Raw genomic sequence first — 27,201 nt, 5'->3', positions numbered from 1 at the left:
CGTTTTGTCATTTTATTTTGAAATCCCGCACCGGATGTTGAAGTCAGCTGACCGCGCTTCCGTCTTCCGTCTGCGACAATTTGACAGTAACAGACGCAGATATTTTTCTTTCTTCATTTCAAAGATCTGCGTTATCATAGTTATCAGTCAAATGTCTGCCAAACCGACATGCCTGATAGTGGCGAGTGCTTCTCCTCAAGGTAGGTCCCTAAACTTATTTAAAGGGTCCGTGTTAAGACAAATGCAATGTTTTCTATATTGAATGAATCGGTCTAATAAGCCTAATATCAGACATCTCTCGTCTAAACAAAGGGAATAATCAAGCTTTGGAATTATTTTGCTCTTTTAGGGGTGTCAGCCAAGTCTTTCCAGCAGTGTTTCTGTCTGTGTTCTTCAGTGTTTAATCTACAGACCGCCACACAAGGAGTGAGACGCGTTCATTTCTTTGATTTATTGCCTCACTTCTCGGACATATTTCATCTAGGACCGACATTAAGAATTTTTCCTCGCAGGGGAAGCCGATAGATTTTTCTGGAGTGGATGAAAGCACCAGCAGATGGGTGCAAGACTTCAACATGAAAACCTGCGCTACACCAGCCAAACTCGAATCTATAGATGGTAGGAAAGCCAAAGTGGATAACTTTATGCTTGTTTTGGTGTTTCCCTACTCAGTGAAGTTGTGCTGACCTTTTCCAGGGGCCCGATACCAGGCCTTGCTCATACCGGACTGCCCTGGGGCTCTGAACGACCTGGCACACAGTGGCTCCATGCATCGCATTCTCACACACTTCATCTCTCACCAGAGTAAGCGGACCTAAGCCTTGGAGACAGTCGGTATGAGGTGTTCACATGTGCAATGCAGACTTGTGCTCGTCTCTACAGAACCCATTTGTGCTGTAGGACAAGGAGTATCAGCCCTGTGTTGCGTCACCGAGGGACAGAGGTGGATCTTCGGTGGCTACAGCTTCACAGGGGTCAGTCCTGTTGGGGTTCCCGTTTAGAAAATACTCAAATTTCATTGTGTCTCATAACATCAACTGTTCTGTGGGGTGTTTTTTTTTCAGCCCTCAGTGTTTGAACTGGTGCGGCAGCCTGATTTTGCCAACCTGCCTCTGGTCGTAGAGGACTTTGTGAAAGATAACGGTGGATCCTACACAGGTGGGACGCTGTGTACGTCACACCTGCCCCGGTAACGTGTGGCAGACGCTCATGTTTTTCCGTTTGCTTTCTTCCCAGCGAGTCAAGAAGACGCAGTGCACGTAGTCGTCGACAGACACCTGATAACGGGTCAGAACCTGCAGTCGACCTCACTTGCTGTAAATAATCTAATCTTGCTCTGCGGTGCGAGGTAAAAATAGAAAACCAGGACCATCATACCCGTGGACAACGGCGCGGTCGGCCCACATTTTTATTTACGTAATCATACAAACATTGATCTGGGGCAAATACTGGAACAAATGTTTGGCAACAGTTTGGAAGTACATTACTTGCAGCATTGTCATTAAAAATCCGATCAAATAAAAGAAACAAGTTTGTATAGTTCTGGTTTGAAGAGGAGTTTGATGTTCTGTTGAAATCAACCTGATATTTACATTCATGAACGAGGATAATACTACATAATGAAGTGGGGGGTGTAGGCAAATCAAGTGTCTGCAGTTAGTACCACAGAAACCAACAAATCCCAGATTTGTGTGTGGTCACGACATTCATGCAGGTTGAATATTAACTAAATTCCATCAATGGCACATTTCAGAATCTCCTTACTTACAAAAAAATGATCTCCAAACAGTTCTTGAAATTTCGCTGCACCTTGTTTATGATGGGAAGCAAAGGTGACGATAAGAAGTCCCACTCTCATAGAAGATCATAGAAATAGTCCAATCCTTGTCCCAATTCCCACAAGGAAATTCCTGTTCCCAGTTCTGCAGCTAAAGAGATCCTCAGGTAGACTGACTAAAAGAATTTGAAAAGAGCGAGTAAGAAGAGTATGAAACACCTTCAGAGAGAATGAATCATCAAAAGGCACACTTGCCTTCAGGGTTGGATAGTACGCCACGTGTTTAACGCCGCTGTTCCTGAACCCACGAGAAGATTTCTCAGTCAACGACGGTTTTTTGCAAAAACCTGCTGTTGAATTAAAGTGTGTTTGACGGCGTTACCTCTTGTAAGTGATGTAGTGTTCGCCCGAATATTCATCCCAGGCATGTTTTGGTCTGTGTTCACGCAAAATCTCAACGTACCTGCAGGAGAATCAGGCGAGTGCTGTTAATACTTAATAACGTTCCACTAATAAAGATAGGCAGAACGAGACACGTGCTGGTCTATTACACTGTTATACACCTATAACAGGCTGTCGTTCCTAATTGTGCTGTGCTGATTTCAACGGTACGACTTGGTGGAGATACAGCCAGAGAGGAACAGCTCAGTTACCTCCCGCCCAGGATGGGCTCTGACCCTTGGGCTGCGAAATCAAGGCCATACAAGTTGAGTCCCAGCAGGATCTTCTGCCTCCACTGAGCAGTTGGTGCCAGCTGGAGGATGCAGTCTCTCACCCAGGGGAGGGGGGAGCTGGGGCCCGGCCTATCAAAACCAAACAGCAATAAAAGGGAACGGCGTCACTCTTGCTGTCGCAGTCGGGAGGATTCCTTCACTTCCCTCTGACTTACTTTGCACCGTTGGAATAATCGTACGTCATCAGGCTGAATCCGTCGACGACAGGGGCCAACTCTTCGAACTCCTCCTGACCAAACATACCAGGCTGTCCCGTACTAAAGGTTTGGACAAATTGGCATCATTTAAAAAACTTTCATTACTTTCGCTCCATGTCAAAATGTGTAAAATCAGAAGCACAACTACAGATAAATTTAATGTGGCGTTCCACAAGGTTCAGCATCAGGACCAAGGTTATTCTTATTAAGAGTGTCACAGCATGAATTTGGTTATTTTTCTAAGGTTAATTAAATTTAAGGAAGTTACCTTGTGACAGCAGGCGGAATGACGAGAATACAGTCTAATCTTTTTGTCTTCAAAGTCTCACAGATGTGTTTGACCAAGTGGACCAGCTCCCTGTGCACAGATGTCACATGAATGAAGATCAGCCTTTACTCATCAAAGTGGCCAAATGAACGTTTGAACATCCAGACGTACTTTCTTTTGTTACCCCCCAGCTGGCTCCAAAGCTCCAGGGTGAACCCGTCGAAACCCTCGGTCTGCAACAGCGCGCTTTCCATCAGTCGCACACACAATCGCAGCCGCGAGCAGTTAAAGTAAAGTTCAGTACCTTGGCGATGTCCACCAGCTCGCTGGCCAGCTCCTCGATTTCATCCTCACTCGCCAGCACGCTCATATAATCCTGGTAAGACCAGCCATCGAATAGCAGCCGAGGCACTGACGGGAGAAGGAGCGCTTCAAATAAAAGGGCGGCAGAGTTTTACCTGCGCCGACATCTCCACACGCGTACTCACCCATCCGGATTTTTTTGTTAGCCTTGCGTACACCTTTGACCCATCCTAAGAAGGCAAAAGGACGGTATGCAGGATTTAGATCGGTAAACACCTTTCACCTGACTGACAGGGGTGGAAGTCCTCTACCTGGGTCGTGATCATGGAGTCCAGTGACGTCAAAGGTTTCGGGTCCCCTTCGGCGGAGCTGAAGCCAAACTGGAGACACTGAGGTCATCTTGGAGCCAAACAGCTTAGCAATGTCGTAGCCGTGGGAATTCCACTAGGAAAAAGATGACGTAATAACTGCAGTCATGATGACTGTTTCAACCTGGAAGCTTTAGACTGACTTGGAAAACAAGAGCATTGCGGCTCTCAGAGGCAGGAATGGTGTTCTGGAATGAATGACTTCATCAACGGGTTGACTTACAGGTGTGACATATCCAAGCACCTGTCCTGGGAAAGTCTTCTTGATGTGAACACAGTGTCTCTTTTCTTCCCTCACTATATCTTTCCAGTGTGGGTCGGACACCACCAGGCCTCTCTCCAACACAGACGATTCAGCAGGAGAAGTCTGGACGGAACATAATCGTTAGAGATGGAGCCTCATCTGGATCCAGTGGCATGACAGCGAAGAGTTGCAAGACCGGTCAGGTCACGGAGACACAACCAATCTGGAGGTAAAGCAATAACTTAACTCACCTCCACCTCAGCTTTGTGCGGCTTCTTTGCATCGGTTTTGGAAAGCGTGGCACCGGCTAGCCAGTAGCAAGAGGTGGCGTGCAAAAGGAATAACGTCGTTTTCATTGCCAAAAAATCAAAGAGAAAAACATTCGTAAAGCAGTTAAAATTAGGACCGGGTTAGCCCAGGTTTGCAGCGCCGATGATTCCTTCCTGAATGAGACCTAATAGATAAACGAATATTCTGTCCTGCGATGTGATATCACGCAAAACAACGAGCCTCAGCAGCCAGGCACACTGCCTGAATTTGGGACCAATTACCGGGCCTTCTTTTTCGGTTGCTTGTTGGGTTTCTGTCCGGTATGATTGACAAGGAGGCTCTAGTGTTTGTCGAAACGTCAACCTTGCTGGGCAACTTCCGCGTAGTGTTTCCAAAACAAAAGTTGTTTCCGGTTACACGTTGCCGCAGTTGGTCGCCCCCGCCACTTGGTGGCGGTGTGGCCAATAAGTGTTCATGGTATTGTAACCAACGAAGAAAACACAGGGAAACTGGAAGACGAAAACATGTAAGTGACACAGAAGTATGAATTAAAATGTTCCTTTTTTAAGAATATTTTATCCCGTTTCTTCAATTGTGGTGCAAACAGCCGTATGTTTGTAAAGTAGTAAGGTGTACGTGTAGTAATCTGTTGACGACGCATAGCAAGAGCAAATTCTTTAAATTGTTACTGTATTTCTGTCCTAAGAAAGAATGTTTAAACCCAGAGAACCCTGCAAGATTAATTTCAGCTTATTGCAGCAATATCAGCATGTTACTCAGAAATGGACGTCTTAACTGATGTAAGAGATATAAATATAAGTTTATAAGTTACTGATATTAGGGAATAAATTCAGCTTTATTTAATGTTCTACGTGATACCTTTTCATACTATTGATTGTTTTAGTCAAACTGGAAATTATGACGTGAACTAATATTTATATTAGTGTGTGTTGCTAACACTGGTTAACTCTTATTTGGGTATTTTTAGTGAGCAATGACTGTCGAGCAGTTTGTGACAAAGACACTTGAGCTTCTGCAGGAGGAGAGAGAGGCAGAAATAGAGGAAACCAGGTTTGTGCGTTATATTATCAATCATGATCTTTGTATTATGGTGTCCAAATCCAAAAATGTATCTCACGTGTAGGCAAATAAGTATTAAAAGCAGATATTCTGTTCCTAATCTTAATGTTTACAGGCTTTTTGTTGATGTGAGGTATCGTTTAAAAATCCGTATTTTGTTGTCTGCAGGTTGTGGCAGGAAAATGTCTCTCTCAAAGACCTTCAGAGTAAAGGCGTTTGCTTGCTCAAGCTACATATTGGAAGTCAATCTACAGGCCTGTATGGCCGCACAGTCCTGATCCTTGAACCAAGAAAACACCTTGGTTTCTCTTCCCTGCCAAGCAATAGTTTTGGACCTGGTGAGAGCGCGGGCTTTAAAAAGTGGCATTTTATTTTTGTGTATTCCAGGTTTAAACTTTTCTATTCAATGTGACTTCCACCACAGGGGATATAGTTGGTCTGTACGACACCGGTGGATGTTCTGCTGATTCACAGGTTGGGACCGGAATAGTAACAAGGGTCAGCCAAGCGTCTGTTAGCGTGGCCTTTGATGATACCAAGGACGGCATCAGCTTCGATACAGATGCACTCTACAACCTCCTGAAGTTGGCAAACGATGTCACCTACAAACGAATGAAGAAGTCAGTAACATCTGAATTACCATTGTCTGTAACGAGCATAGATCACAGAGGAATGACGTACGAGCCCAGTAACAACTGTTCCTGCTCCTAGGGCCTTGAATGAATTGAACAGTTACAGTAACGGACCAGCTGGCAATTTGATAAATGTACTCTTCGGAGAAACAAAACCTTCTTGTTTTTCACAGTCAAGTAAGTCAGACTTACCCTCTAACTGCTCATCAGAACTTGGTCATGTCATCTTTGTACCCGAGTATTGGACCATTTCAGGACACCCTGTTTTGTTTCATCAGACGAAACTGAATTCTTCAACAAGAATCTCGATGATTCCCAGAGAGAAGCTGTGACCTTTGCTCTGACCCAGAGAGATTTGGCCGTAATTCATGGACCACCGGGGACTGGGAAAACCACCACGGTGGTGGAAATCATCCTCCAAGCCGTCAAGCAAGGCCAAAAGGTGCGTAAGATTGTAAAAGGATTTTCGGATGAGTCACGGCGGTCTTGTTGAAGGGAGATTTTCACACCTGCGCAGGTCCTGTGCTGTGCTGCCTCAAATGTGGCTGTGGATAACTTAGTGGAGAGGTTAGCACAGTGCAAGATAAAGGTCCTGAGGCTGGGCCACCCTGCCAGACTGCTGGAGTCCATCCAGAAACATTCATTAGATGCCATCATTGCTCAGAGCTCCAACGCCGACATCATCAGCGATATCCGTAAAGACATCGATAAAGCCTTTGTGAGTGTTTGACGGCGCTCCGCTCCTGCCTGGCATTGTGCCGTCTTGGCTGGTGTTGTCATATTTTTGGTGTTTCTTTCAAGGTGGGACTGAAGAAGATGCACAATAAGGGCGAGAGGGCGAGTTTCAAGAGGGAAATCACAGAGCTGAGGAAGGAGTTGAAAAGCAGGGAGACCACAGCCATCACCCAGATCCTCAAAAGCGCCGATGTCGTTTTATCAACCAACACGGGTCAGTGAAGAGGAGGGAACATTCCCCCCCCCGCTGGTGTGAAGATGAAATGCAATCACAAAGTGCTTCCCTGCGTCTGCAGGTGCTTGTGACGACGGGCCTCTGAAGTTCCTGCCAGCGGAGCATTTTGATTGGGTGGTGATAGATGAGTGCGCTCAGGCCCTGGAGAGCAGCTGCTGGATCGCCCTGCTCAGAGCACGCAAGTGTGTTCTGGCTGGAGACTACAAGCAGCTACCGCCTACCATCAAATCCCAAAAGTAAAAGCTTTAACAATCCAAACTGTAAATGAATATTCCTTCTCTTGGATCTGAAATCAGACGGAGCCATCTTGGCGGGTCCAGAGTGAGGCAGGTCAGAAGCTGAATCCTGTTTATAGGGTTTGTTTCGTCGTCCTCCGCAGGGCTGCAGCCAAAGGCTTGTCCGTCAGTCTCATGGAGCGGCTGATCCAGATGTACGGAGACACGGTGGTGCGAATGCTGACGGTTCAGTACCGCATGAACGCCGCCATCATGGAGTGGGCGTCTGATCAGATGTACCAGGGAAAACTAACAGCTCACAGCTCTGTGGAGAGTCACCTGTTGAAGTAGGTGGGAGCATGTCACTCTTCCATACCGCTTTAAATGAGACCACAACAACGAAAGTCGCGTCTTTCATGCGAAGAGACCTGCCAGGAGTCGCCTGCGTGGAGGAAACCAGCACGTCAATGCTCCTCATCGACACCGCTGGCTGTGGGCTCGACGAGATGGAGGTGGCGGATGAGCAGTCTAAAGGCAACGAAGGTTGGTTTCTCCCATTGCCAAAATAGTTGCAGCGACTATTCCAGCAGGTTTGTGGAGTGTTTCATCCTGACCCTCAGGTGAAGTCGATATTGTTGCGCTGCACATAAAAGCCCTGACTGAAGCTGGTCTCAAAGCCAAAGACATTGCTGTCATCGCCCCGTACAACCTGCAGGTAGGTCAGAAACCTCAGGAACCAACCAGCTGGTCTGCACTTCTACAGAAAATAAGAATTCCTACGTAAGTCAGCGAAATGGAGGCTTTTTATTTCCCTTATGTAGGTTGATCTTCTGCGCCAGAGGCTTTCAGTGAGACATCCAGCGCTGGAGATAAAGTCGGTGGATGGATTTCAGGGCAGAGAAAAAGAGGCTGTGGTGTTGTCGCTAGTTCGCTCCAACAGAAAAGGTATTTTTCTGTTATGATCAAAAGCGGGATTTCCCTCCGCACAAGTACTTTAGCTCTTTCCTTTTGTAGGGGAAGTTGGGTTTCTGGCAGAAGACAGAAGGATAAATGTGGCGGTCACCCGCGCCAGGCGTCACCTCGCCATCGTGTGTGACACGCGTACGGTCCAGAATCACGCCTTCCTCAAATCCCTCATTGATCACGTGACCCGGCGTGGCGAAGTCAGGACAGCGTTTGAGTACATCCACGACATTGTGCCGCAGAACTACACGCACGACCACAAAGGAGGAAAGACAAACACATCCGCCCCCAAACAAAAGGTTAAAGATCAGCCCCCCAGCAAGGAGAGACAGGAAAAGAAGACGCCAACTGGTAGTTGTAGTAATGTAAAAGCTGGGAATAAGAAAACCCAAAAGCCCACTGAGACGGTGCTGATGAAGGAAGAGGAGAACAAGAACAGATACTCCGAGATCAGGAAGCAGGTGGAGCTCTTCCTGAAGGACCGCGATGGTAATGAGCTCCAGTTTCCGTCTTTTTTCACCTCTCATGACCGCCTGCTGGTCCACCAGGTGGCCGAAGAGCTGGGCCTGACACATGAGAGTACAGGCGAAGGCAGAGACAGGCGCATCACAGTGTCGAGGCCTGTGAAACCGGTGCCGGCCGAGCAGCTGACACCAGAAGAAGAAGAGGCCGACGTCCGCTCGAAACCCTCTGAATCCACACAGGAGTTGCTGCGTCAGCCTCAGTTAGGCCTGAAAGAATTACATTTAGAACGGATGGAGAGAGAGCAGCAAAGACGGGAAGAAAATGCTCAGCAACGACGGCAGCAGAGCAACACCCCGCCAGCTCCATCGTCAAAGAAAACCAAATCGGCTAAAGGTCAGTAGGAGAAACGCTCCCTTTCTTCGCCCTAACCTACCACCAGGGGGCGATCGGTGTCCTTTGGCCTCATTTCTGTCGCTGGTTATTTTACAGCTTGAGCCTGGCAGCAGCTTCTTTGCAGTATCCCAACATGATTGTGTCTCCTTCAGGTAAGAAGGTCAAGATGGGTGCCTGCGACATTGCTGCGGCTGCTGCTCCAGAGGACGACTTTGACGCTCTCCTCAGCGCCGTCCGGAAGGCCGACAGCGTGTGCAGCTTCGTCAAGTGTAAAGCGTCGGTGCTGACTCTCGGGCAGCTTTGTCTGCACTGCAACAGACAGTATTGCCTCAGTCATCACATCCCAGAGGTGAGGCGTGAACGCTTCCCCCAGCTGTCGTTGGCGCCACTTGGAACTACCCTTTCTCATATCTTAAACCTTTTCCAGGTTCATGGATGCGGAGACAAAGCCAAGTCCCACGCTCGCATGAGAATTAGCAAAGAAGGGGTTCTTTATGCTGGAAGCGGGAGAAAGGACACGTCCATGGACCCCAATAAGAAAGCCTACCTGCACAGGAAGCTGGACTCTAAACTGAAAGATATGGCATCACAAAGAAAAGCCAAGCAAGAGGACAGATAACCGTCCAAGTTGTTCGGAGTTCTGAATGAAACGGCTGCGTTGGTTCATGAGGGAGCTCCGCTTCACTGCTGCTGGACGGCGGAACACGACAAACCGCAAGAAAACGGTGATAGTGTGCGATGGAGGATTAGAGCAACTTTAAATAAATCAGATCAATAGAACGTTTCTTTTTTTCACGCGAAATGAAGTGAAAATGTCGGACGTTTCCGAATTGGTTGGCACCGAAATGAAAATTGATCCAAGGTTTTTCTTTAGGTTACTAAGAAAACATGTGGAAAAACTGTTTCTATTTAATTTATTGGGTTTATAAGTGTAGGTTTTCATGATTTGAATGTGTGTAGTTCAAAGATGCAATCCGCAGTTCTCTTATTGACCACTAGGCGTCGCACTGATAAGAATCTGACAGCGTTTATTTGACTTAATTAAAACAATGACAGTGATTGATAATTTCACACATTTACTCCAAATGTTGTTTTTTTTTAAATTTACAAAAAGGCCCACAGATATGTAACATCTGTATATCAACATAACTTCCTGTCTGTCCTGACAGCTCATACTTTTGTGCACTGCATGGACATGGAGCTGCTGTCATTTAACTTTGTCCATGTCCATGGACGTGATTGACTCGTCCTCGTGAACGGCCACACCCCCTGACGACTGACAGCAGATGTGCTGGTGATCCTTCCAGTCCTGCAGCGAGAAAACAAGTGCATGAGAGTTGCAACGTTCACCAAACCTGTTCAGTGTGTCTGCAGGGGGAGAGAGAACACACTCCAGTTGTGTTTGCACTCAAAAAAAAAAAGAAGAAGAAAGCTCATCTTACCTTTCTCTGGCAGAAGGTGGAACAGTAGTTGACCTTGTGACAGCCCGTGCACTCACTTATGGCGACGCGACCGCAGTTCACGCACATCTGCTACAGAAGCACGGAGAACCTGTGACGCAGGAGGGACACAAGAGCCGAAGGTGTGTGAGGAGGCCTCTTACGTTGATGATGATCTCTGTCATTTCAGAACTCCTCTTGGCTTCTGAGTCCTCTGGCTGCTGGAATATGATCTGGTTCTGAAAGGACAAACACTATGTTAAACGTATGTATTTAAGGGTTCTATTCAGATTGTGTTTTTTTTCCCCCTCACCTCTTTCCTGCCCCCGTGACCTCTGACCCCTGTGATGTCCCCTGGCGTGTTTTTGGCCTGTTCTATCAAAGCCTTCAGCTGCTGGGCGTTGCTCAGCAGCGTGTTGGCCAGCTCCTCCAAGTACAACCAGGTGTTCTTCTGGGCTTCGCCCACCACGGGGCCCGACCCTCCGATGGGCCCCACCTCCAGGCTGGACACGAGCCCGTTGGAAGGCGACGCCACCCCGGTCATCTTGGCATGAACCGGCTGAGGAGAGACGGCGAGCGCTGGCAACGCCGTCAGCACTGTGGGAGAGAAGGAGCAACGCGAGTGAGCGCCGAAGCCCAAACACTAAAGTCTCCATCACCGGGATCCGCGAGGATCCGTCCAGAGCCGCGACCTGCCGTGCTGGTGAACACCTCATTCTGCGCCGAGCCTTCGGAAATAATGGCGGCCGCAGTGGTGGTGGGGTCGCCCGGAGTCCGGTCGAAGGTCAGGGTCCCCGAGGTGGTAAACTGTCCCGAAGGAGACACTGTGACTGTTGAAGGGCAGCAGACATTTTAATCAACAGGAGCCCACATTAGGGCGGGATGGAAAACGGGTCACGTGACGCACATGTGGTTCCTGGAGCCAGCGTGATATTTTTGGGCGCGGGAGGTTTTTTGGGCGGCAAGATCGCAGACTCGTCCTTCTTCCGTCTCTTATAGGGGACGAAGAGGCGAATTGGACCGGTCTGGACGGGGCACAGAGGGCAGATTGAGGGGCAGATGACGGTTAAATCATCCAAACGGAAACAGCTGACGGTCAGAATGAAAGTAGCCGCACCATCGTGATGTTTTCTGCTACCGGAGACTCTGCATCCTTTGGACACTGAAGGGGAGAAAGACACTTAAATGGACAAATTTCCTGCCTGATTTGGGGACTGTCTGTGTCCCGTGATCGTGCAGACGCGGCACTGGCGACTCACCTCGGACAGGTCGTCGCAGCAGGCTGCGCAGGTGCACGAGGCCGCGTGGGGGTTCAGGATTCGTTCCTACCCAATCAAAACACACGTCAAATTCTGTCAGAACCAGATGAACCGAAGGCTAAAGAAGTCCAGCGTGCACCTGAATGAGGCACAGCAGGGGCCGCCCGGCGTATCTGATGCTCCTCTTCCAGTCTTTGCTGCTCGCCCTTCCTGCCAGGCCTTCGAACTCCGTGGGAGTGAACCACTGCTGGTTGTGCCTGATGCAGCGACCTTTACCCCCTGAACACAGCACGACAGAGCGCTCAGTGTGAGGTACACGGACCCTAAAGTGGGCGAGCACGCGTCCGTGAGCAACGTTAGCAACAGCAGGTTCACCTGAGCCCAGTCTGCTCTTGTAAAGGACGCCGCTGGCGTTCCTGCAGCGAACCGGCAGCTCGTTGTTGTACACCGAAGGGTCCCAGTTATACTTGGAGCAGGAGTCCTTCACCTGAGGGGCGCCCAGCGGAGTGGGCGGGGTTTGTGGGCCTGAGGAAGATGCTGAGAGTGACTTAACTAGCATTCGTTTGTGTGTGTGTGTGTGAACATTTATGTTGCGATGCAGGTAACTCACGCACACACACCTGGTGATGCGATGGTAGCGGCAGACTTGAGGCCGGCGGCCTCCACGATGCTGCCGTCCGTGTGGACGACAATCAGTGTGGCCTTCTGGGTACTGAGGCCTTCACCGAGCTGCAGGGTTGTCCTTCCGCTCTATGGTGCACACACACACACACACACGTTTACCTTCATCACTTCTCTGACCTCATTCTGGGGGGTTAAATGATATCATCCACATTTTAAACAACAGCAAGACCAGAAGGAATAAAGACCTTCGTTCTAGGTTTAAAACTTTTGAACAGAACTGGGAGTTTTTGAGGTTTTTGCATTAGAAAGAGGCCAAGATCAACCGATGAGCTCTGCTTAAAACACAGGCAGTGACTGGATGTAGACACACTTCCCTGTGTGTGTTATCGGTGTGTGTTATCTACCAGCATGTGCTCAGGCAGACTCTCTGATGTGGCCACCGTTGTGGTGAAAACATTGTCCTCAGATGTTTGAACGTCTCGCACCGTCACTGTCGTCACACCTGCAGGGAAAAAGAGTGAAATATAATAAGGTCGGTTTTCACCCATATTTTCTGTTTTTAAAAAAATGTGTTGATGAACACAAATTCAGAAATTACTGACAATGGAAATTAAGATTTATGCCAGAATCTAATACATCCCATTGATAGAATTATTATGGGATAATAATCTAATCTAGTAATAATCTAGTGCAGACTGATACTGAAACAAAACACAGACTGAAACATTTGGATGTTGCAGGTCGAAAAGAGCAATAAAATATACTTTTCATTTGTCTCCCTACATATCAGATGTATGTTGCATGATTAAATAAAGCCGTTTAAAGTCAACGATCACTCAATTTCGGCTGTAGTTTTGCAGGCAGTGTAGTCTTTAGCGTGCACTTTCCTGCACGGTGCACGCTCCGCCAACACTAAAGGCCCGATCCGCCACTAAAGCCCGCCTTGCCTGCAAACGCTGCCTCGGCCTCGTCTGGGTTCGGCAGGGATTCGGCTCCGATGTCGATGTTTCCCGGCTCCGCCATCACAGCCATCGTGGTGACTTCGGCCTCAGACTCGGTATCCGAGCCCTCCACCGTCGGCATGCCGAGGGGCGGTTCGTTCAGCCCGAGCGTCTTCGTGGCCGAGTCCGTCTCGTCCATTCTCACGAACGACAAGAGCCGAATGTGAACGAGCGGCCGCGGCGAAGACCGGGCTCCGAACACAGCCGAGCTCGTCACGAACACGGGGAGAACGAAGCGCACGCAACCTCGGCGACGGCTTATTCGAACTACAGCGATATTTTTTTGCTCACATGTAAAGGAAATGGCGGGCGAATACGCGGAAAGAGAATGGCTCCCGGCCTTCTTGGTTGTTTTTCCACCAGCACAGAGATGTAGCGGAAATTACCGAAGGGTTCCGGAAGGACCCGAAGGGATGCCGTCTACCAGAAGTTAGAGAACAAATGAAAATAGCTAGGTTTATAATTAGGTTTTTAAATCTGTACTGTGAAAACACTAAATGGTTAATCACTATTGTCATCTCGTTTGTAGTACGACTTAAAAGAAGCCATTCCCGTGGTTCATGTGCGTTGACCAGGGTTGTCCACTAGGTGGCAGCTCAAACAAACACGGAGCCGATCAGCTGCTCTCAGGTCAACTTGCTCAATGTTAATTAAACAAGGATTTAGAGGGGAAACTGATCTGAATCACCATGAGATGTTGTAACCAAGCCATGCTTGATTTATTCACCAGTCGCAAATGTGTACACAAGATTAAAAGACATTACTCATTGTGGACGGTATCATGGCACCGTAAATGCTTTTAGTTTATAAAAGTTTCAACTGCAACAAGAGTCAATGGTCACGACAGCTGAGTGTGAAACTATCATGCACATGTGAAACAACAGTACAGTGCGCGTGTGCGCGTGCACGTGTGTTTTAACTTAATCCTCCTGTGTCTATGCTGTAATCCATCTGTGTATGTGTGTGTGTTTTGAGGGAGGGGGGGGGTGTGCCACCTGACGTCAGGCTCTGGGGGAAGGGACGTGTTCATGATTTTTTTGGGGCTGTAAACAGACGTGAAACTAACGTTGACTGATGCAGAAGGATCACAGGATCAACAGGATGCCCCCTCCAGGAGCCATTTTTTTCCTCTAAATGAGGTCCCACTGCTGGTTCTTCTTCTCTCCGAGTGTGTTCCGACCCGGTCGGGAACTTTTGTGCGTCCCAGGCGGTCGCAGGTTCGCCGCTGCACCCCTCTCCGAGTCCCTCAGCAGGAGGAGCTGCAGCAGCGTGTCTCTGCTGCCCGCTGAAGCCACAGATTGTCTAATTAGATTAACCAAGGCTTTCCTCAGATAATCATCGAGCCAGCTCCTGCTTTTTTCCCCTCCTCGGATGGAGCCCTGCTTGAGACGGTGAGCTCGCTGAAGGTCAAGCCGAATGTCTGAAAATTAGTGAGGTTTTTGGAGTACCTCTTAGTTTGGGTCCGCAGGGTATTGAGTGAAGAGCGGCGGGCAGGTTATGGGCTGCTCCCGGAGCTGTGCGTGACGCTGCGGGGTAATCGGACCGACACTAATACCTGCTGCTGCTCACGGGAGATGATGGGGGAAGTTTCTGTGAGTAACATTTCTTCTTTTCCATGCAGCAGTTACATATATACGATGTATATATATCTGCCTCTGAATGGGGCCGTTTGTTCATTTATGGCTTCTGAGCATCTTTAAGTCTCGAGTTGTGTCACTGCTGATTGGTGCTTCAGGGCCTGATCATCGGGGCTCGGCTTTGCCTCATTTATTCGCAGCCTTGTTTTATTTCTGTCCCCCAAATGGGAGCTTTTCAGCCCCCTTTCATGGTCCCCGTGCGTGTGTGACTTGCGTTCAGCCTCTCTTATTTTCCGTCCCTCCTGTAGACTTAACAGGCTGCTTCTCTCTTGCTTAAATTAAGCTTTGGCCGACTAATTGACACAGATTACACCTGAAGGCACGGAGGTCATAACCTGTAGAGAACAAATATAAAAGCTTCTAATTCACGCGCCAGCCCCCCCCCAGCCCAGCCCAGCCCAGACCAGCCCAGACATGCTGCCCATACATTAATATCTGTGGAAGTGGACCTGGGCTTTTTTAAATTATCTTAAATCTCTCCTGGATGTCTCTGAAGTCAGGGCAGTTTAGTCTCGCCTCACCAATTCCATATTATATATATATAATTATATATTATATATTCAGACTACGAAAGGTAAAACCAGTCCATTGAGCCTCCCTGTCCCACTATAACCAGTCCATTGAACCTTCCTGTCCCACTATAACCAGTCCATTGAGCCTCCCTGTCCCACTATAAGCAGTCCATTGAACCTTCCTGTCCCACTATAACCAGTCTATTGAGCCTTCCTGTCCCACTACAACCAGTCTATTGAGCCTTCCTGTCCCACTATAACCAGTCCATTGAGCCTTCCTGTCCCACCATAACCAGTCCATTGAGCCTCCCTGTCCCACTATAACCAGTCCATTGAGCCTTCCTGTCCCACTATAACCAGTCCATTGAGCCTTCCTGTCCCACCATAACCAGTCCATTGAGCCTTCCTGTCCCACTATAACCAGTCCATTGAGCCTTCCTGTCCCACTATAACCAGTCCATTGAGCCTCCCTGTCCCACTATAACCAGTCCATTGAGCCTTCCTGTCCCACTATAACCAGTCCATTGAGCCTCCCTGTCCCACTATAAGCAGTCCATTGAAGCTTCCTGTCCCACTATAACCAGTCCATTGAGCCTTCCTGTCCCACCATAACCAGTCCATTGAGCCTTCCTGTCCCACCATAACCAGTCCATTGAGCCTTCCTGTCCCACTATAACCAGTCCATTAAACCTCCTTGTCCCACTATAACCAGTCCATTGAGCCTTCCTGTCCCACTATAACCAGTCCATTGAGCCTTCCTGTCCCACTATAACCAGTCCATTGAGCCTTCCTGTCCCACTATAACCAGTCCATTGAGCCTTCCTGTCCCACCATAACCAGTCCATTGAGCCTTCCTGTCCCACTATAACCAGTCTATTGAGCCTTCCTGTCCCACCATAACCAGTCCATTGAGCCTTCCTGTCCCACTATAACCAGTCCATTGAGCCTTCCTGTCCCACTATAACCAGTCCATTGAGTCTCTCTGTCCCACTATAACCAGTCTATTGAGCCTTCCTGTCCCACCATAACCAGTCCATTGAGCCTTCCTGTCCCACTATAACCAGTCCATTGAGCCTTCCTGTCCCACTATAACCAGTCCATTGAGTCTCCTTGTCCCACTATAACCAGTCCATTGAGCCTTCCTGTCCCACTATAACCAGTCTATTGAGCCTTCCTGTCCCACTATAACCAGTCCATTGAGTCTCTCTGTCCCACCATAACCAGTCCATTGAGCCTTCCTGTCCCACTATAACCAGTCTATTGAGCCTTCCTGTCCCACTATAACCAGTCCATTGAGCCTTCCTGTCCCACCATAACCAGTCCATTGAGCCTTCCTGTCCCACTATAACCAGTCCATTGAGTCACCTTGTCCCACGATAACCAGTCTATTGAGCCTTCCTGTCCCACTATAACCAGTCCATTGAGCCTTCCTGTCCCACTATAACCAGTCCAGACCGGATCTCTATTATTGTTTTTCACTCAATCATTTAATTCAGTCCTCTTTCTCTTTCTTTCCTCTGGATTAAAGAGGATTGTAAATTCTTTACCTCGAGGATATAAACCGTCTTTTTTGCCTTTTCCTCCCACAGCCAATCTCCTTTATGTCCTCTCTCTCCACAGTCACTGGGTCCCTGTCAGGCCACCTCTGCAGCTCAGGCCCACCACTGAGTCAGCGTTTTGTTTGGAAGGCCTCCGTTGAATCCGAGGGGAAGCAGCCATGGCCAACAACTCTCTCCAAGGCTCCAAACATGGCCGACACGGCGAGGCCAACCACGAAGCGGATTTCAGCTGCTCGCTGCAGGAGCTGCGCTCGCTCATGGAGCTGCGGGGAGCCGAGTCGGCGGCCAGGATTCAGGAGCGGTACGGAGATGTCGGGGGCCTGTGCGCCAGACTGAGGACGTCTCCCGTGGAAGGTAACTCGTGTCTTTGAAACGCTGGCACGTAACTAGGCCGTTTTATCTGAGTCACAGACCTCTGACCGCCACGTGGGCGCCGTTAAACCAGCAGAGGACATTTCAAGTGTCCAGCTTGAGGGTCCGTTGATTCTGGGTCGGACAGAGTCGCCTGTGACCCGCGGCGATGTTAAACGGGAGGTTCTGGTCTGCACAGCCTCTTTACCTGCAGATGTGCTGCTCATCTGGCTAAAAGGTTCATCTGTAGATCAGGTTCTTTAGTTACAAGCAGCGGAAGTTAAAGCATGACGTTGTTTTTGGCTTCTGTGGTGAATGACTGATAAACAAATATATTTATAGATCTGATAGCTAATGTTTATGTTTCCTCTGTATCTTATCCTCCTGTGAAGCTAAAGTGCAGGTACATTATTACTATTATTCCCGGTTGTCGGCTGATCTGTTCGACCGCACCAGACTGGACTTGTGAACTCGATTACAGGCGGGCCTGACGCTCTGTCCGTGTAATACACAGATCATTGTCTTTTAATCTGTCTGAAATCTGCCCCCAAGCTGACCTAAATTCTGTCGTTGGCATTTGATCCAATATTAGCAAACCCAAGTGCATTTTTCCCCCCTGAAAGCATCTACAACCTGCCGCTTTATGTCCTCGTCCTGCTTCCGCCCGCGTTTAAACTGAATTCCTGTCCGATTTCTACCGAGACGGGGGCGAAAGCCTCCAGAGGTGTCTCTGCCTGGACCCAGTCAGCTCAGCATGTCTCACACTTCTGCCCTTTGACTTTTTCCTCCCCATCAATAATTCATTCCCTCTTCCCGTCTTGCACACGCTCGATAAACACCTTGAGACTCCCACTGTCGGCGAGGGCTGAAATGTCAGCTGTTGCTCCCAGATGGAGGGCGGCTGCACTCTGTTTAGCTTATTTTGTTCAAGTTTTGCTTTGTTTTGGTTTTTTTATTACCAGAAATGATCTTTTAATGTTAGATGTGTTTTTAATATTTGATCGTTTCGGTGACACTCCAACCTCACCTCTGCCAAATTGTGATTCTCACACTTGTGAGTGTCCAGGAGAGACAAAGTCAGCCGTGCAGCAGCAGTGGGTCTGCAGGGATCCCAGCATGTTCTGACTCGTCATTGCTCCACAGAGGAAACCAGTCTGCTCCCAAAACCCCAGAGAGGAATAAACAGCAGGCAGAAGGAGCCCTCTCTGGTCTCAAGTGTTCAATCAGTTTTGCTCTCGGTTCTCCGCTGCCCTGAGGGAGGTCAGGTTGGGATGTTTTTGGAAAGAAATGTAGGATTTTCCCCATCACATATTGCAAAAGTTGTCCTGACAAATTCCTAACGGCTCCATTGATGGTTTAAGCATGTGGAGGACATTTCTCTAATGCCCTTTTCTTCACTCCTGCAGGTTTAGATGGAAACTCTGAGGATATCGAGAGGAGGAAAACGGAGTTTGGACAGAACCTCATCCCTCCGAAAAAGCCAAAAACCTTTGTGCAGTTAGTATGGGAAGCCCTGCAGGATGTCACACTCATCATCCTGGAAGTGGCAGCCATTATTTCATTAGGCCTTTCATTCTACAGACCGCCAAACGCTGAACGCCAGAGTGAGTTGTCCCCTTTTTTCCCCCCATTTCCACACAAAAACCTTTGCAGCGTGTGACGAGTGAGTTTGAGATGTGTTCAGAAGGTTGTTGTTTAGCTCTTTACACTCTACTGCACGTTTGTTCATGCAATGAAATGGCGTGAATTGATTGATCGCAGCTCAACAGGAAGTCGGTGCACACACCTTTGTCTGCTTCCTGTTGATGCAACTAGACTTACACTGTTTGACTTCAGAGGCTGGTCGTTATCATATTGTATATAAAGGAGCATTCGGAGCTCACGGTTCCGTCTCCACGGTCTGTTCGTGACTATCGGTCGGTCACAAGTCATCATTGTCTGTTTCACATCCTGCTGAGATTTGATTGACAACTCAAAGGGGAAATCACCTCCTGAAATTAGGCACATGTTCTTTGGAGACGGACACAGAGGTGTTCGAGCGCACGAGCTAATCAGAAAATTAATTACGCTGGTCCAGACTGCGGCAGGGCGGCCGGCGGCGTGGAAGACGATGGCGAGGCGGAGGCCGGGTGGATCGAGGGCGCTGCCATCCTGCTGTCGGTGGTGTGTGTTGTCCTGGTCACGGCCTTCAATGACTGGAGCAAAGAGAAGCAGTTTCGCGGCCTCCAGAGCCGCATCGAACAGGAGCAGAAGTTCACCGTTGTGCGAGGAGGGCAGGTGGTCCAGATCAAAGTGTCTGAAATCATCGTGGGAGACATCATGCAAGTCAAATATGGTAAAGTGTCACATCGCCTGTGGAGAATATTGAAAAAAATTCTGTTCAACCAGAAGCAATGACAATTGCCAGGTGCTGACCTTTGACCTCAGATGTTTGGTCTGGTTGATATAGCTGCTTTAACTGGGAATGTGATTTACGTTCCTCAATGAATTTTAAATTCATTTTAATAACAACGGAGAGTCTTGTTCATCTGGATTATTCGGGATTATTCCTGGTTTATCTGCAGCTCACTGTGGATGTTAAAATACAGGTACGAGTTTAGGGAAACAGCAGCATCATTTCAGTTTTCTTCTGTGACCTAAAAATCAGGTCAGCAAGTCATTTCACCAACTCATCTTGAGCTTCTCTTCTCGGCACCAGGGAAAAGTCTCAATAACACACCTAAGCGACCATTATCTGACCTCATAACTCTGTACCTACGCGTGCCAGGTGACCTCCTCCCGGCGGATGGCGTCCTAATTCAGGGAAACGATCTGAAGATTGATGAGAGCTCTTTGACTGGAGAGTCGGATCACGTCAAGAAAAGCCTCGACAAAGACCCCATGTTGCTCTCAGGTACTAGAAATCAACACCATTTGCATCAGAGAGCAGCAAAGTTCAGAGCGACCTGAGCTGCTGCTTGTGTGTTTCTCTTTAACCACATATTATTTATAGTTTTCAGACGTGGAGAATAAATAAAGTAACTCTTCCTGCCAGATTCTTGTTATTGTCATTAAAGCATCTTTGCTAATTTACACTGGACTCTAACCTCTATAGGTGAAATTTATATTAAAAAAAATATAACATGGGAAAAAATGTCCACCTTTTCTTGTACATACTGGGCAAAAGTTACTGTGATAAAACACTTTATGGTGTGATTTGAGCTGAATGAATGCTGTTTCTCTCAGGGACCCACGTGATGGAGGGATCTGGGAAGGTGGTGGTCACCGCCGTGGGTGTGAACTCCCAGACGGGGATCATCTTCACACTGCTTGGCGCTAGCGAGGAAGGTGACGGGGATGAGGAGAAGGCTGAGAGAGACAAAAAGAAAAAGGAGAAGAAGAAGAAAGACAAGAAGGAGAAGGAGAAGAGTGAGAAATGTCCCATTTTACTGCAACTAGTTCCATATATTAGGATGGATTACTGTCATTAACAATATCACCATTTAAACACTCAGCAAAGCTGAATTGGATTTAGACATTTTAAACATTAGTGAGGTTTACGTGTTCTGCCTCTTTATGTCCATCTTTCATCATTTCATTTGCTATATTGTGGGCTGACTGCTCTCGCTTCCCTCTTTTGCAGGTAAAAAAGATGACAAAGACAAGAAAGGTGAGCAGCTGCATTAGTCAGGTCATGCTTGTTTATTATTCCGCTCACAGTGGTTCCTGTTTTCAGCTGTTCAACAGCCAGAAACTGTTTTTTGTCCTCCGCATATTTGCATTTGCATTTGAATAGATGTGCAACAGCAGCAGTGAAACATCTGCAGTCATAGCCATTTTCCCCCTGGGTGTGCCCATATCTCCTGGTTCCTGGTGGACCCTCATGGTTCAGCCTGCGTCTGTGTGGCCACAGTCAGCAGGTGCTCCTGACTCTGGTGATGGTGATTAGGACCAAGCAGATTATTGGCCTTAAGCTCTGCAGCTGCTTTCTTCTCCTGCCTGCTGCTGCTGCCTGTCCACTAATAGCCTCATTACTGAGCTGGGATCAGTGTGCTCACACTTGACACAAACACACACGCGCCTGCAGACCCGCATATCCACGACCTGCACGGTCATTCATGATTTTGTGGTGTAGAGACAGAAAAAGTATTTTGCTGATTAGTCCCGTGTGAATGGATCAAATCAAGACGTTCACATTTGGTACCTTCGCTGATGGTGCTTGATATTGTCTGTAGGAAAAAACAAAGATGGCACCACTGAGACGCAGCCACTCAACGAGGACGGAGAATCAGAGAAGAAGAAAAACCTACCGAAGAAGGAGAAATCCGTCCTGCAGGGGAAACTGACCAAACTGGCCGTGCAGATCGGCAAAGCTGGTACAAACAAACCCTGACAGCCAATTTTAAAAAAATGTCTCAACATTGTTTGGGACAACAATTCAAATATTTTGCCCCTAAAGGTTCCATTCACATTTCCAGATCTGTTCTATCATCAATTCCCTCCTTGTTTTTATCTGTTTGTCTCTTCAGGCCTGTTCATGTCGGCTCTCACTGTCCTCATCCTCATCACTCGCTTCCTCATCGATACCTTCTGGATCCAAGGCGTCGTCTGGACCCAAGAATGTGCGCCCATTTACGTGCAGTTCCTGGTCAAATTCTTCATCATCGGTGTGACGGTGCTGGTGGTGGCCGTGCCTGAAGGTCTCCCTTTGGCTGTCACCATTTCTCTGGCCTATTCAGTGAAGGTAATCCTGTTGATGTAAATACTGTTGTTGATTACATTCATAGCTGTGAGAGACCCTAATGGATCAGTGGTCATGTGACCTTGTGGTCTCAGGGAAGCAAACAACAAACACATGCGCATTTTGTCCCGTTTCAGAAAATGATGAAGGACAACAACCTGGTTCGCCACCTGGATGCCTGCGAGACGATGGGCAACGCCACGGCCATCTGTTCCGACAAGACCGGCACCTTGACCATGAACCGCATGACAGTGGTGCAGGCCTACATCGCAGGTCGCTTCTACAAAAATGTGCCAGAGCCGGACCTGGTTCCTGCCAAGATTCTGGACCTGCTTGTCCTGGGCATCGGGGTCAACTGCGCCTACACCACCAAGATTATGGTGAGCTGTAAAAATAGCCATCCATTCGGGAAGCTCTGCGGTTTAAAGCGTTTGGCCTAAAAAGCAGGTTGATTTGGAAAGCTGCCAGAGGAGCTTAGAGCCCATCTGATCACTACCTGCTGGATCAGTGCAAAGATCAGACGAGACACACGGGTTGGCGGGTCCTACAGAGGTCCCTGCAAGGCTTTTTCATCAGTTTCCCTTTAGTCTGTGCACTCATGAGATTACGCAGACCTGCTTTAATATAAGTAGTTTACTGTGAAAATCAGTACGTTGGTAAATCCACTTTATTTTCAGGAACATTTTCACCTAGGAGACAGCAGCATTCTAGCAAACACTGCTGAAGCATCTGTGCAGCTACGCTACATTAATTTAGTGCCGAATCCACGTTGGTAGAAATTTCTTTCTAGAAATTTTGACCCTCTCTGTGATGGTACGCTGGACAGCTCATACAAATGAGCTTCTCTGACCAGCTGGCAGTGTATCTGAGCAGTTCCTAAACTCTAACTGTGGTTAAACGTCTTCTCTCCAGCCACCAGAGAAAGAAGGCGGGCTGCCTCGCCAGGTGGGAAACAAGACCGAATGTGCCTTACTGGGACTCGCCCTTGACCTGCGCCGAGATTATCAAAGCATCCGCAACGAAATCCCTGAGGAGAGACTCTTCAAAGTCTACACCTTCAACTCCGTGAGGAAGTCCATGAGCACGGTGCTAAGAAACCATGATGGCAGCTACCGCATGTTCAGCAAAGGCGCGTCGGAGATCCTGCTGAAGAAGTAGGTCTATGTTCGCAGCTCTTTCCCGCCAAATTCTGCTCCCACCGAATTACACAAGTTTCTGTGTTTCCAGATGCTGTAAGATCCTGATGATCAACGGCGAGACCAAAACGTTCAAACCTCGGGATCGAGATGATCTGGTGAAGAAGGTGGTCGAGCCCATGGCGTCAGAGGGGCTCAGGACCATCTGCCTGGCCTACAGAGACTTCCCAGCCTCTGAAGGAGAGCCTGACTGGGATAATGAGGGCCACATTCTCAGCGGTCTCACTTGCATTGCTGTAGTCGGCATCGAGGACCCGGTTCGGCCCGAGGTAGGTCTGCCAGACACCAGAACCATCTGCGGCGTGTGGTCTACTTACTGCACCTCAATGTTCCCACCAGGTACCAGAAGCCATCAGGAAGTGCCAGCGGGCTGGAATCACCGTCCGTATGGTGACAGGGGACAACATAAATACTGCCCGGGCCATCGCCATTAAATGTGGCATCATTCATCCTGGAGACGACTTCCTGTGCATAGAGGGGCGGGAGTTCAACCGGCGCATTCGCAACGAGCTGGGCGAGGTTTGACTGGCCACAGACCGAACGCAGCAGATTCAAACGTGCATTTTTGCAGGGAAATCCTCAGATTTGTCTTTTTCCACAGATTGAACAGGAACGCATTGATAAGATTTGGCCAAAGCTGAGAGTCCTGGCAAGATCATCTCCAACAGATAAACACACTCTGGTCAAAGGTCAGACATGTTGGGTTTATACTCGGGTTTATGTTTCCACAATTCGACTTTAAGAATGAAAATATATCCTCATATACTAATAATATATACTAATATCCTGAAGATAAAAGTTGATCCACACGAAGAGAAACGATGTGCAAACTTCAGAGCCTCTACTGGTGAGCAAGTGTATCTCAGCCATCTGTTGATCTTCTCAGGTATCATTGACAGCACTGTGCTGGAACAGAGGCAGGTCGTCGCGGTAACAGGAGATGGAACAAATGATGGTCCGGCCCTGAAGAAGGCCGATGTTGGCTTTGCCATGGTATTGACCACCACTGAAATTTTTAAATGCCTTTTTTAAATGTTTTAGTTCTCCCATTTGTCTCATTTCTCTCCTTGACTGATGTCTTTCAGAATTGATAAATTAGTATTATTGATTACCTTTTGTACTCTATACTGTCCTCTGTTGAATAGTTACATCTTGGCTTCTTGGATCAATTTATCAAAAGCATAAAAACACAATTGAAATGAAACTAATGTGGAATTTTGACCGATTAGAGCCTTTTTTATACAAGCTCATCACGCTGCGTTCTGCGTTCAGGGTATTGCGGGAACAGATGTGGCGAAGGAAGCTTCTGACATCATCCTGACGGACGACAACTTCAGCAGCATAGTGAAGGCAGTGATGTGGGGCAGGAACGTCTACGACAGCATCTCCAAGTTCCTTCAGTTCCAGCTCACCGTCAACGTGGTCGCCGTCATCGTGGCCTTTACGGGCGCCTGCATCACCCAGGTGAGGATCTGTCAGTAAAAGAGCAAAGTTGGATTTATATTGTGGATTAAGAGTTCTCTATCTTTATCTCCAGGACTCTCCTCTGAAAGCGGTGCAGATGCTGTGGGTCAACCTCATCATGGACACCTTTGCTTCGCTGGCTCTGGCCACGGAGCCGCCCACCGAGGCCCTGCTGCTCAGGAACCCTTACGGCCGCAAGAAACCGCTCATTTCCCGCACGATGATGAAGAACATCCTGGGGCACGGTGTCTACCAGCTGACCACCATCTTTGTACTTCTATTCATTGGTACGTCAACACACCACAGACAGCTAATATGGATGTATATGTGGCTTACATAAAAAGGGATTATGGTGTGAAGCCACCTGCTCAGGAGCATTTGACCTTTCCGCTCGCAGGTGAAAAGATGTTTGAGATCGACAACGGGAGGAACGCCCCTCTTCACGCCCCCCCGTCTGAGCATTACACCATCGTCTTCAACACCTTCGTCCTCATGCAGATCTTTAACGAGCTGAACGCCCGTAAGATTCACGGCGAGAGAAACGTCTTTGAGGGGGTCTTCAACAACCCGATCTTCTGTTCTATTGTGCTGGGGACATTGATCATACAGGTACGACCTCAGGAGCCGAGAGAACATGGACCTGTAGCCATTGAGGCAGTGGTGATACCTCCTCAGATTCATGGTGATCCAGTGGCTTTTTTTCTTTGTGTAGATCGTCATTGTGCAGTTTGGTGGGAAGCCATTTAGCTGTGTGAGGCTGACCGTTGAGCAGTGGCTGTGGTGTGTCTTCTTTGGCCTTGGCAGCCTCCTTTGGGGTCAGGTGAGACTGGACGTCCCGACAAGCTTATTTAAAAAACAGGATCTTCAGATTTGCCTTTGTAGTCTAAAATATTCTCGCTTCTGCCTCTCAGCTGGTCTCCAGCGTCCCGACCAGCTGGCTGAAGTTCCTGAAGACGGCGGGGCACGGCACACAGCGGGAGGAGATCCCCGAGGAGGAGCTGGAGGAGATGAAGGACTGCGACGAGATTGACCACGCTGAAATGGAGATGAAGAGGGGCCAGGTGCTTTGGTGCCGTGGCCTGAACCGCATCCAGACGCAGGCATGACTTCATCTCTGTCGTATTCAAGTCAACATTCCGTAGCTAGACGGGGGTTAATCCCTGGACTAACGGCCCTGTTTTTCCTCAGATCCGCGTTGTGAACGCCTTCAGGGACAGCGTGTCTCCCTACGAAGGACTGGAGACGCCTGAATCACGCAGCTCCATCCACAACTTCATGAGCCACCCGGAGTTCCGCATCGAAGACTCGGAAACTCACATACCGCTCATTGATGAAGTAGAGGGGGAGGACGACGCCCCCACCAAACGCAACTCCATCGTCCTCCCACCACCTCTGACTGGAATATCCAACATGTCACATCTGCAGTCCTCCCCCAACCAAAACAATAACGCTATGGACGGCATCGTCCCGGTGCTTAAGGACCCTTCCAGACCTGGGCTGATCGGGCCAAACTCTCCAGGGTTGCCGCCAAGCCCAGGAAGCCCCCTGCACAGCTTGGAGACTTCTCTCTGAAGCCCCACCCCCTAACTTGACCACTTCCTGTCACAACATTCCGTTTTTGCTCTTTTTCACAGCAAGAAGCCTGGCTCCAAGGAATGAAAACATTTCAAAAACTGACCGATCTGATCGATCCTCCTGAGGAATCTACTTGCTGTTTTGTTTTTGTTTTGTTTTTTAGAATCCAGGAAGCCGGAATGTTTCCAGGTGTGTCTGTGGTCTCAGGGGACAGCAGGCTCGCACAGACTGACATTTCCTTCTTCATTTTACTAGACATGAACTCTTCAGGTGTTGTTTAGGGGAACAAGTGTTTGTGAGGTGATCCATTAATAATGTATTCCTTTGTAAATATTCATGTTACTGTTCAAACATAGATGTTTTAATCTGCAGCATTTATCAAAAGATGAGCCGATTGATTAGATTTGTGTCTGTGACTTAAATGTATAGAGACGGTCAGTTTTGTTGGGGGTGTAAGGGACTTGTGATTACTTGTGTTTTGTAGACAGAGGAGTATAAAGTAAATGTCTAAAGTTTAATAAATGATGATATGTCAAAACGTACAGACCACATTGTCAAGATTATGTTCATAGAGTTATAAAGATGGATGAAGTGAGCACTTAAAGGCAGAAGTTCTTATTCATTTATGACTGTTGCTGCTGCAAATGACACCTTTGCAACAAGATGACAGCACCCATGGTCCTGATCCCTGCTCCATTTTTCCATGATAGAAGGATGCAGCAACATGCCACCCACCTTTTCTCATGCAAAGTTATAGTTATCTGTTGTTTTTAAATGTCTAAACTCTCATTGTTTACATTTAATGTGAACAAGGGTCAACAACCCCGACACCTCCTGCAGGGTTTAACCAGAAAAGTAAGCTGTTGGAAGGTTCCCATCTGGAACCCATTCTAGGGAACAAGCTGACCTTGCTGGTTATAACGTGGACGTGGATGTGGTGCACACAGTTGTCTGTAGCGATTACCTGGCCGTCTGCTGTTTGGCT

At 48.2% G+C, this 27,201-nt stretch overlaps 5 protein-coding genes across 10 annotated transcripts; 3 read left to right on the top strand and 2 right to left on the bottom strand.

Annotated features, from left to right (window-relative positions):
* Positions 1-41: 41 nt before the first annotated feature.
* gatd1 (glutamine amidotransferase class 1 domain containing 1) lies at positions 42-1,539 on the top strand. The gene is made up of 7 exons (XM_057051464.1): positions 42-200; positions 350-426; positions 513-618; positions 697-804; positions 883-974; positions 1,065-1,158; positions 1,237-1,539. The coding sequence occupies exons 1-7, from the start codon at positions 152-154 to the stop codon at positions 1,350-1,352; spliced, it is 642 nt and encodes a 213-aa protein (XP_056907444.1). The 5' UTR covers positions 42-151; the 3' UTR covers positions 1,353-1,539.
* Positions 1,377-4,532, bottom strand: chid1 (chitinase domain containing 1). The gene is made up of 12 exons (XM_057051454.1): positions 4,143-4,532; positions 3,871-4,014; positions 3,591-3,723; positions 3,465-3,509; positions 3,281-3,387; positions 3,148-3,209; positions 2,977-3,066; positions 2,667-2,768; positions 2,431-2,580; positions 2,160-2,240; positions 2,029-2,075; positions 1,377-1,949 (listed from the first exon to the last, which is right to left on the bottom strand). The coding sequence occupies exons 1-12, from the start codon at positions 4,245-4,247 to the stop codon at positions 1,855-1,857; spliced, it is 1,161 nt and encodes a 386-aa protein (XP_056907434.1). The 5' UTR covers positions 4,248-4,532; the 3' UTR covers positions 1,377-1,854.
* Positions 3,985-9,965, top strand: ighmbp2 (immunoglobulin mu DNA binding protein 2). Of its 2 annotated transcripts, none has more exons than XM_057051417.1 (16): positions 3,985-4,120; positions 5,150-5,232; positions 5,410-5,579; positions 5,666-5,861; positions 5,953-6,050; positions 6,152-6,315; positions 6,391-6,591; positions 6,675-6,822; positions 6,905-7,079; positions 7,223-7,405; positions 7,483-7,601; positions 7,679-7,773; positions 7,880-8,003; positions 8,073-8,879; positions 9,032-9,228; positions 9,307-9,965. In XM_057051417.1, exons 2-16 carry the CDS (start codon positions 5,156-5,158, stop codon positions 9,496-9,498), a joined length of 2,946 nt encoding a protein of 981 aa, XP_056907397.1. In that variant the 5' UTR covers positions 3,985-4,120; positions 5,150-5,155; the 3' UTR covers positions 9,499-9,965. The 2 variants fall into 2 exon arrangements, with proteins under 2 accessions (XP_056907397.1, XP_056907396.1); XM_057051416.1 differs by lacking the exon at positions 3,985-4,120 and adding an exon at positions 4,553-4,687.
* deaf1 (DEAF1 transcription factor) lies at positions 9,891-13,554 on the bottom strand. Of its 5 annotated transcripts, none has more exons than XM_057051445.1 (13): positions 13,149-13,554; positions 12,606-12,703; positions 12,198-12,327; positions 11,953-12,102; positions 11,717-11,856; positions 11,578-11,643; positions 11,436-11,498; positions 11,226-11,343; positions 11,011-11,148; positions 10,632-10,915; positions 10,483-10,572; positions 10,322-10,411; positions 9,891-10,188 (listed from the first exon to the last, which is right to left on the bottom strand). In XM_057051445.1, exons 1-13 carry the CDS (start codon positions 13,339-13,341, stop codon positions 10,087-10,089), a joined length of 1,662 nt encoding a protein of 553 aa, XP_056907425.1. In that variant the 5' UTR covers positions 13,342-13,554; the 3' UTR covers positions 9,891-10,086. The 5 variants fall into 5 exon arrangements, with proteins under 5 accessions (XP_056907425.1, XP_056907427.1, XP_056907429.1 ...); XM_057051447.1 differs by having other exon boundaries at positions 10,322-10,408; XM_057051449.1 differs by having other exon boundaries at positions 11,436-11,480.
* Positions 13,555-13,730: 176 nt separating this feature from the next.
* On the top strand, positions 13,731-26,758 carry atp2b1b (ATPase plasma membrane Ca2+ transporting 1b). Its single transcript, XM_057051408.1, has 21 exons — positions 13,731-14,794; positions 16,972-17,264; positions 18,668-18,865; positions 19,339-19,596; positions 20,029-20,154; positions 20,487-20,669; positions 20,884-20,910; positions 21,476-21,616; positions 21,770-21,984; positions 22,119-22,361; positions 22,894-23,135; positions 23,209-23,446; positions 23,517-23,696; positions 23,779-23,866; positions 24,064-24,170; positions 24,450-24,641; positions 24,715-24,928; positions 25,039-25,250; positions 25,354-25,461; positions 25,553-25,741; positions 25,830-26,758. Exons 2-21 carry the CDS (start codon positions 17,069-17,071, stop codon positions 26,211-26,213), a joined length of 3,741 nt encoding a protein of 1,246 aa, XP_056907388.1. The 5' UTR covers positions 13,731-14,794; positions 16,972-17,068; the 3' UTR covers positions 26,214-26,758.
* The last annotated feature ends 443 nt before the right edge of the window (positions 26,759-27,201 follow it).

This window comes from Takifugu flavidus, chromosome 13, assembly GCF_003711565.1.
Source record: "Takifugu flavidus isolate HTHZ2018 chromosome 13, ASM371156v2, whole genome shotgun sequence".
NCBI classification, from domain to species: Eukaryota; Metazoa; Chordata; class Actinopteri; order Tetraodontiformes; family Tetraodontidae; genus Takifugu; species Takifugu flavidus.
The sequence above is the reverse complement of the archived record's forward strand: the minus strand, read 5'-3'. Positions and strand labels throughout refer to the sequence as shown.

What these genes read in the sequence shown, in the direction of transcription:
- chid1 (XM_057051454.1), bottom strand. Translation starts at nt 4,247, where the DNA reads ATGAAAACGACGTTATTCCTTTTGCACGCCACCTCTTGCTACTGGCTA. An exon ending in AGCTGGTGGACATCGCCAAG is followed by an intron (nt 3,210 to 3,280) that starts GTACTGAACTTT and finishes GCGCTGTTGCAG; the next exon opens with ACCGAGGGTTTCGACGGGTT. An exon ending in ATTCCGCCTGCTGTCACAAG is followed by an intron (nt 2,769 to 2,976) that starts GTAACTTCCTTA and finishes CCAAACCTTTAG; the next exon opens with TACGGGACAGCCTGGTATGT.
- gatd1 (XM_057051464.1), top strand. Translation starts at nt 152, where the DNA reads ATGTCTGCCAAACCGACATGCCTGATAGTGGCGAGTGCTTCTCCTCAA. An exon ending in CAAACTCGAATCTATAGATG is followed by an intron (nt 619 to 696) that starts GTAGGAAAGCCA and finishes GACCTTTTCCAG; the next exon opens with GGGCCCGATACCAGGCCTTG. An exon ending in ACACTTCATCTCTCACCAGA is followed by an intron (nt 805 to 882) that starts GTAAGCGGACCT and finishes TCGTCTCTACAG; the next exon opens with AACCCATTTGTGCTGTAGGA.
- deaf1 (XM_057051445.1), bottom strand. Translation starts at nt 13,341, where the DNA reads ATGGACGAGACGGACTCGGCCACGAAGACGCTCGGGCTGAACGAACCG. An exon ending in CAAGAGCAGACTGGGCTCAG is followed by an intron (nt 11,857 to 11,952) that starts GTGAACCTGCTG and finishes TGCTGTGTTCAG; the next exon opens with GGGGTAAAGGTCGCTGCATC. An exon ending in CCCTGCTGTGCCTCATTCAG is followed by an intron (nt 11,644 to 11,716) that starts GTGCACGCTGGA and finishes TTGATTGGGTAG; the next exon opens with GAACGAATCCTGAACCCCCA.
- atp2b1b (XM_057051408.1), top strand. Translation starts at nt 17,069, where the DNA reads ATGGCCAACAACTCTCTCCAAGGCTCCAAACATGGCCGACACGGCGAG. An exon ending in AGACCCCATGTTGCTCTCAG is followed by an intron (nt 20,155 to 20,486) that starts GTACTAGAAATC and finishes TGTTTCTCTCAG; the next exon opens with GGACCCACGTGATGGAGGGA. An exon ending in AGGACCCGGTTCGGCCCGAG is followed by an intron (nt 23,447 to 23,516) that starts GTAGGTCTGCCA and finishes TGTTCCCACCAG; the next exon opens with GTACCAGAAGCCATCAGGAA.
- ighmbp2 (XM_057051417.1), top strand. Translation starts at nt 5,156, where the DNA reads ATGACTGTCGAGCAGTTTGTGACAAAGACACTTGAGCTTCTGCAGGAG. An exon ending in AAGCAATAGTTTTGGACCTG is followed by an intron (nt 5,580 to 5,665) that starts GTGAGAGCGCGG and finishes CTTCCACCACAG; the next exon opens with GGGATATAGTTGGTCTGTAC. An exon ending in GTGGAGAGTCACCTGTTGAA is followed by an intron (nt 7,406 to 7,482) that starts GTAGGTGGGAGC and finishes TTTCATGCGAAG; the next exon opens with AGACCTGCCAGGAGTCGCCT.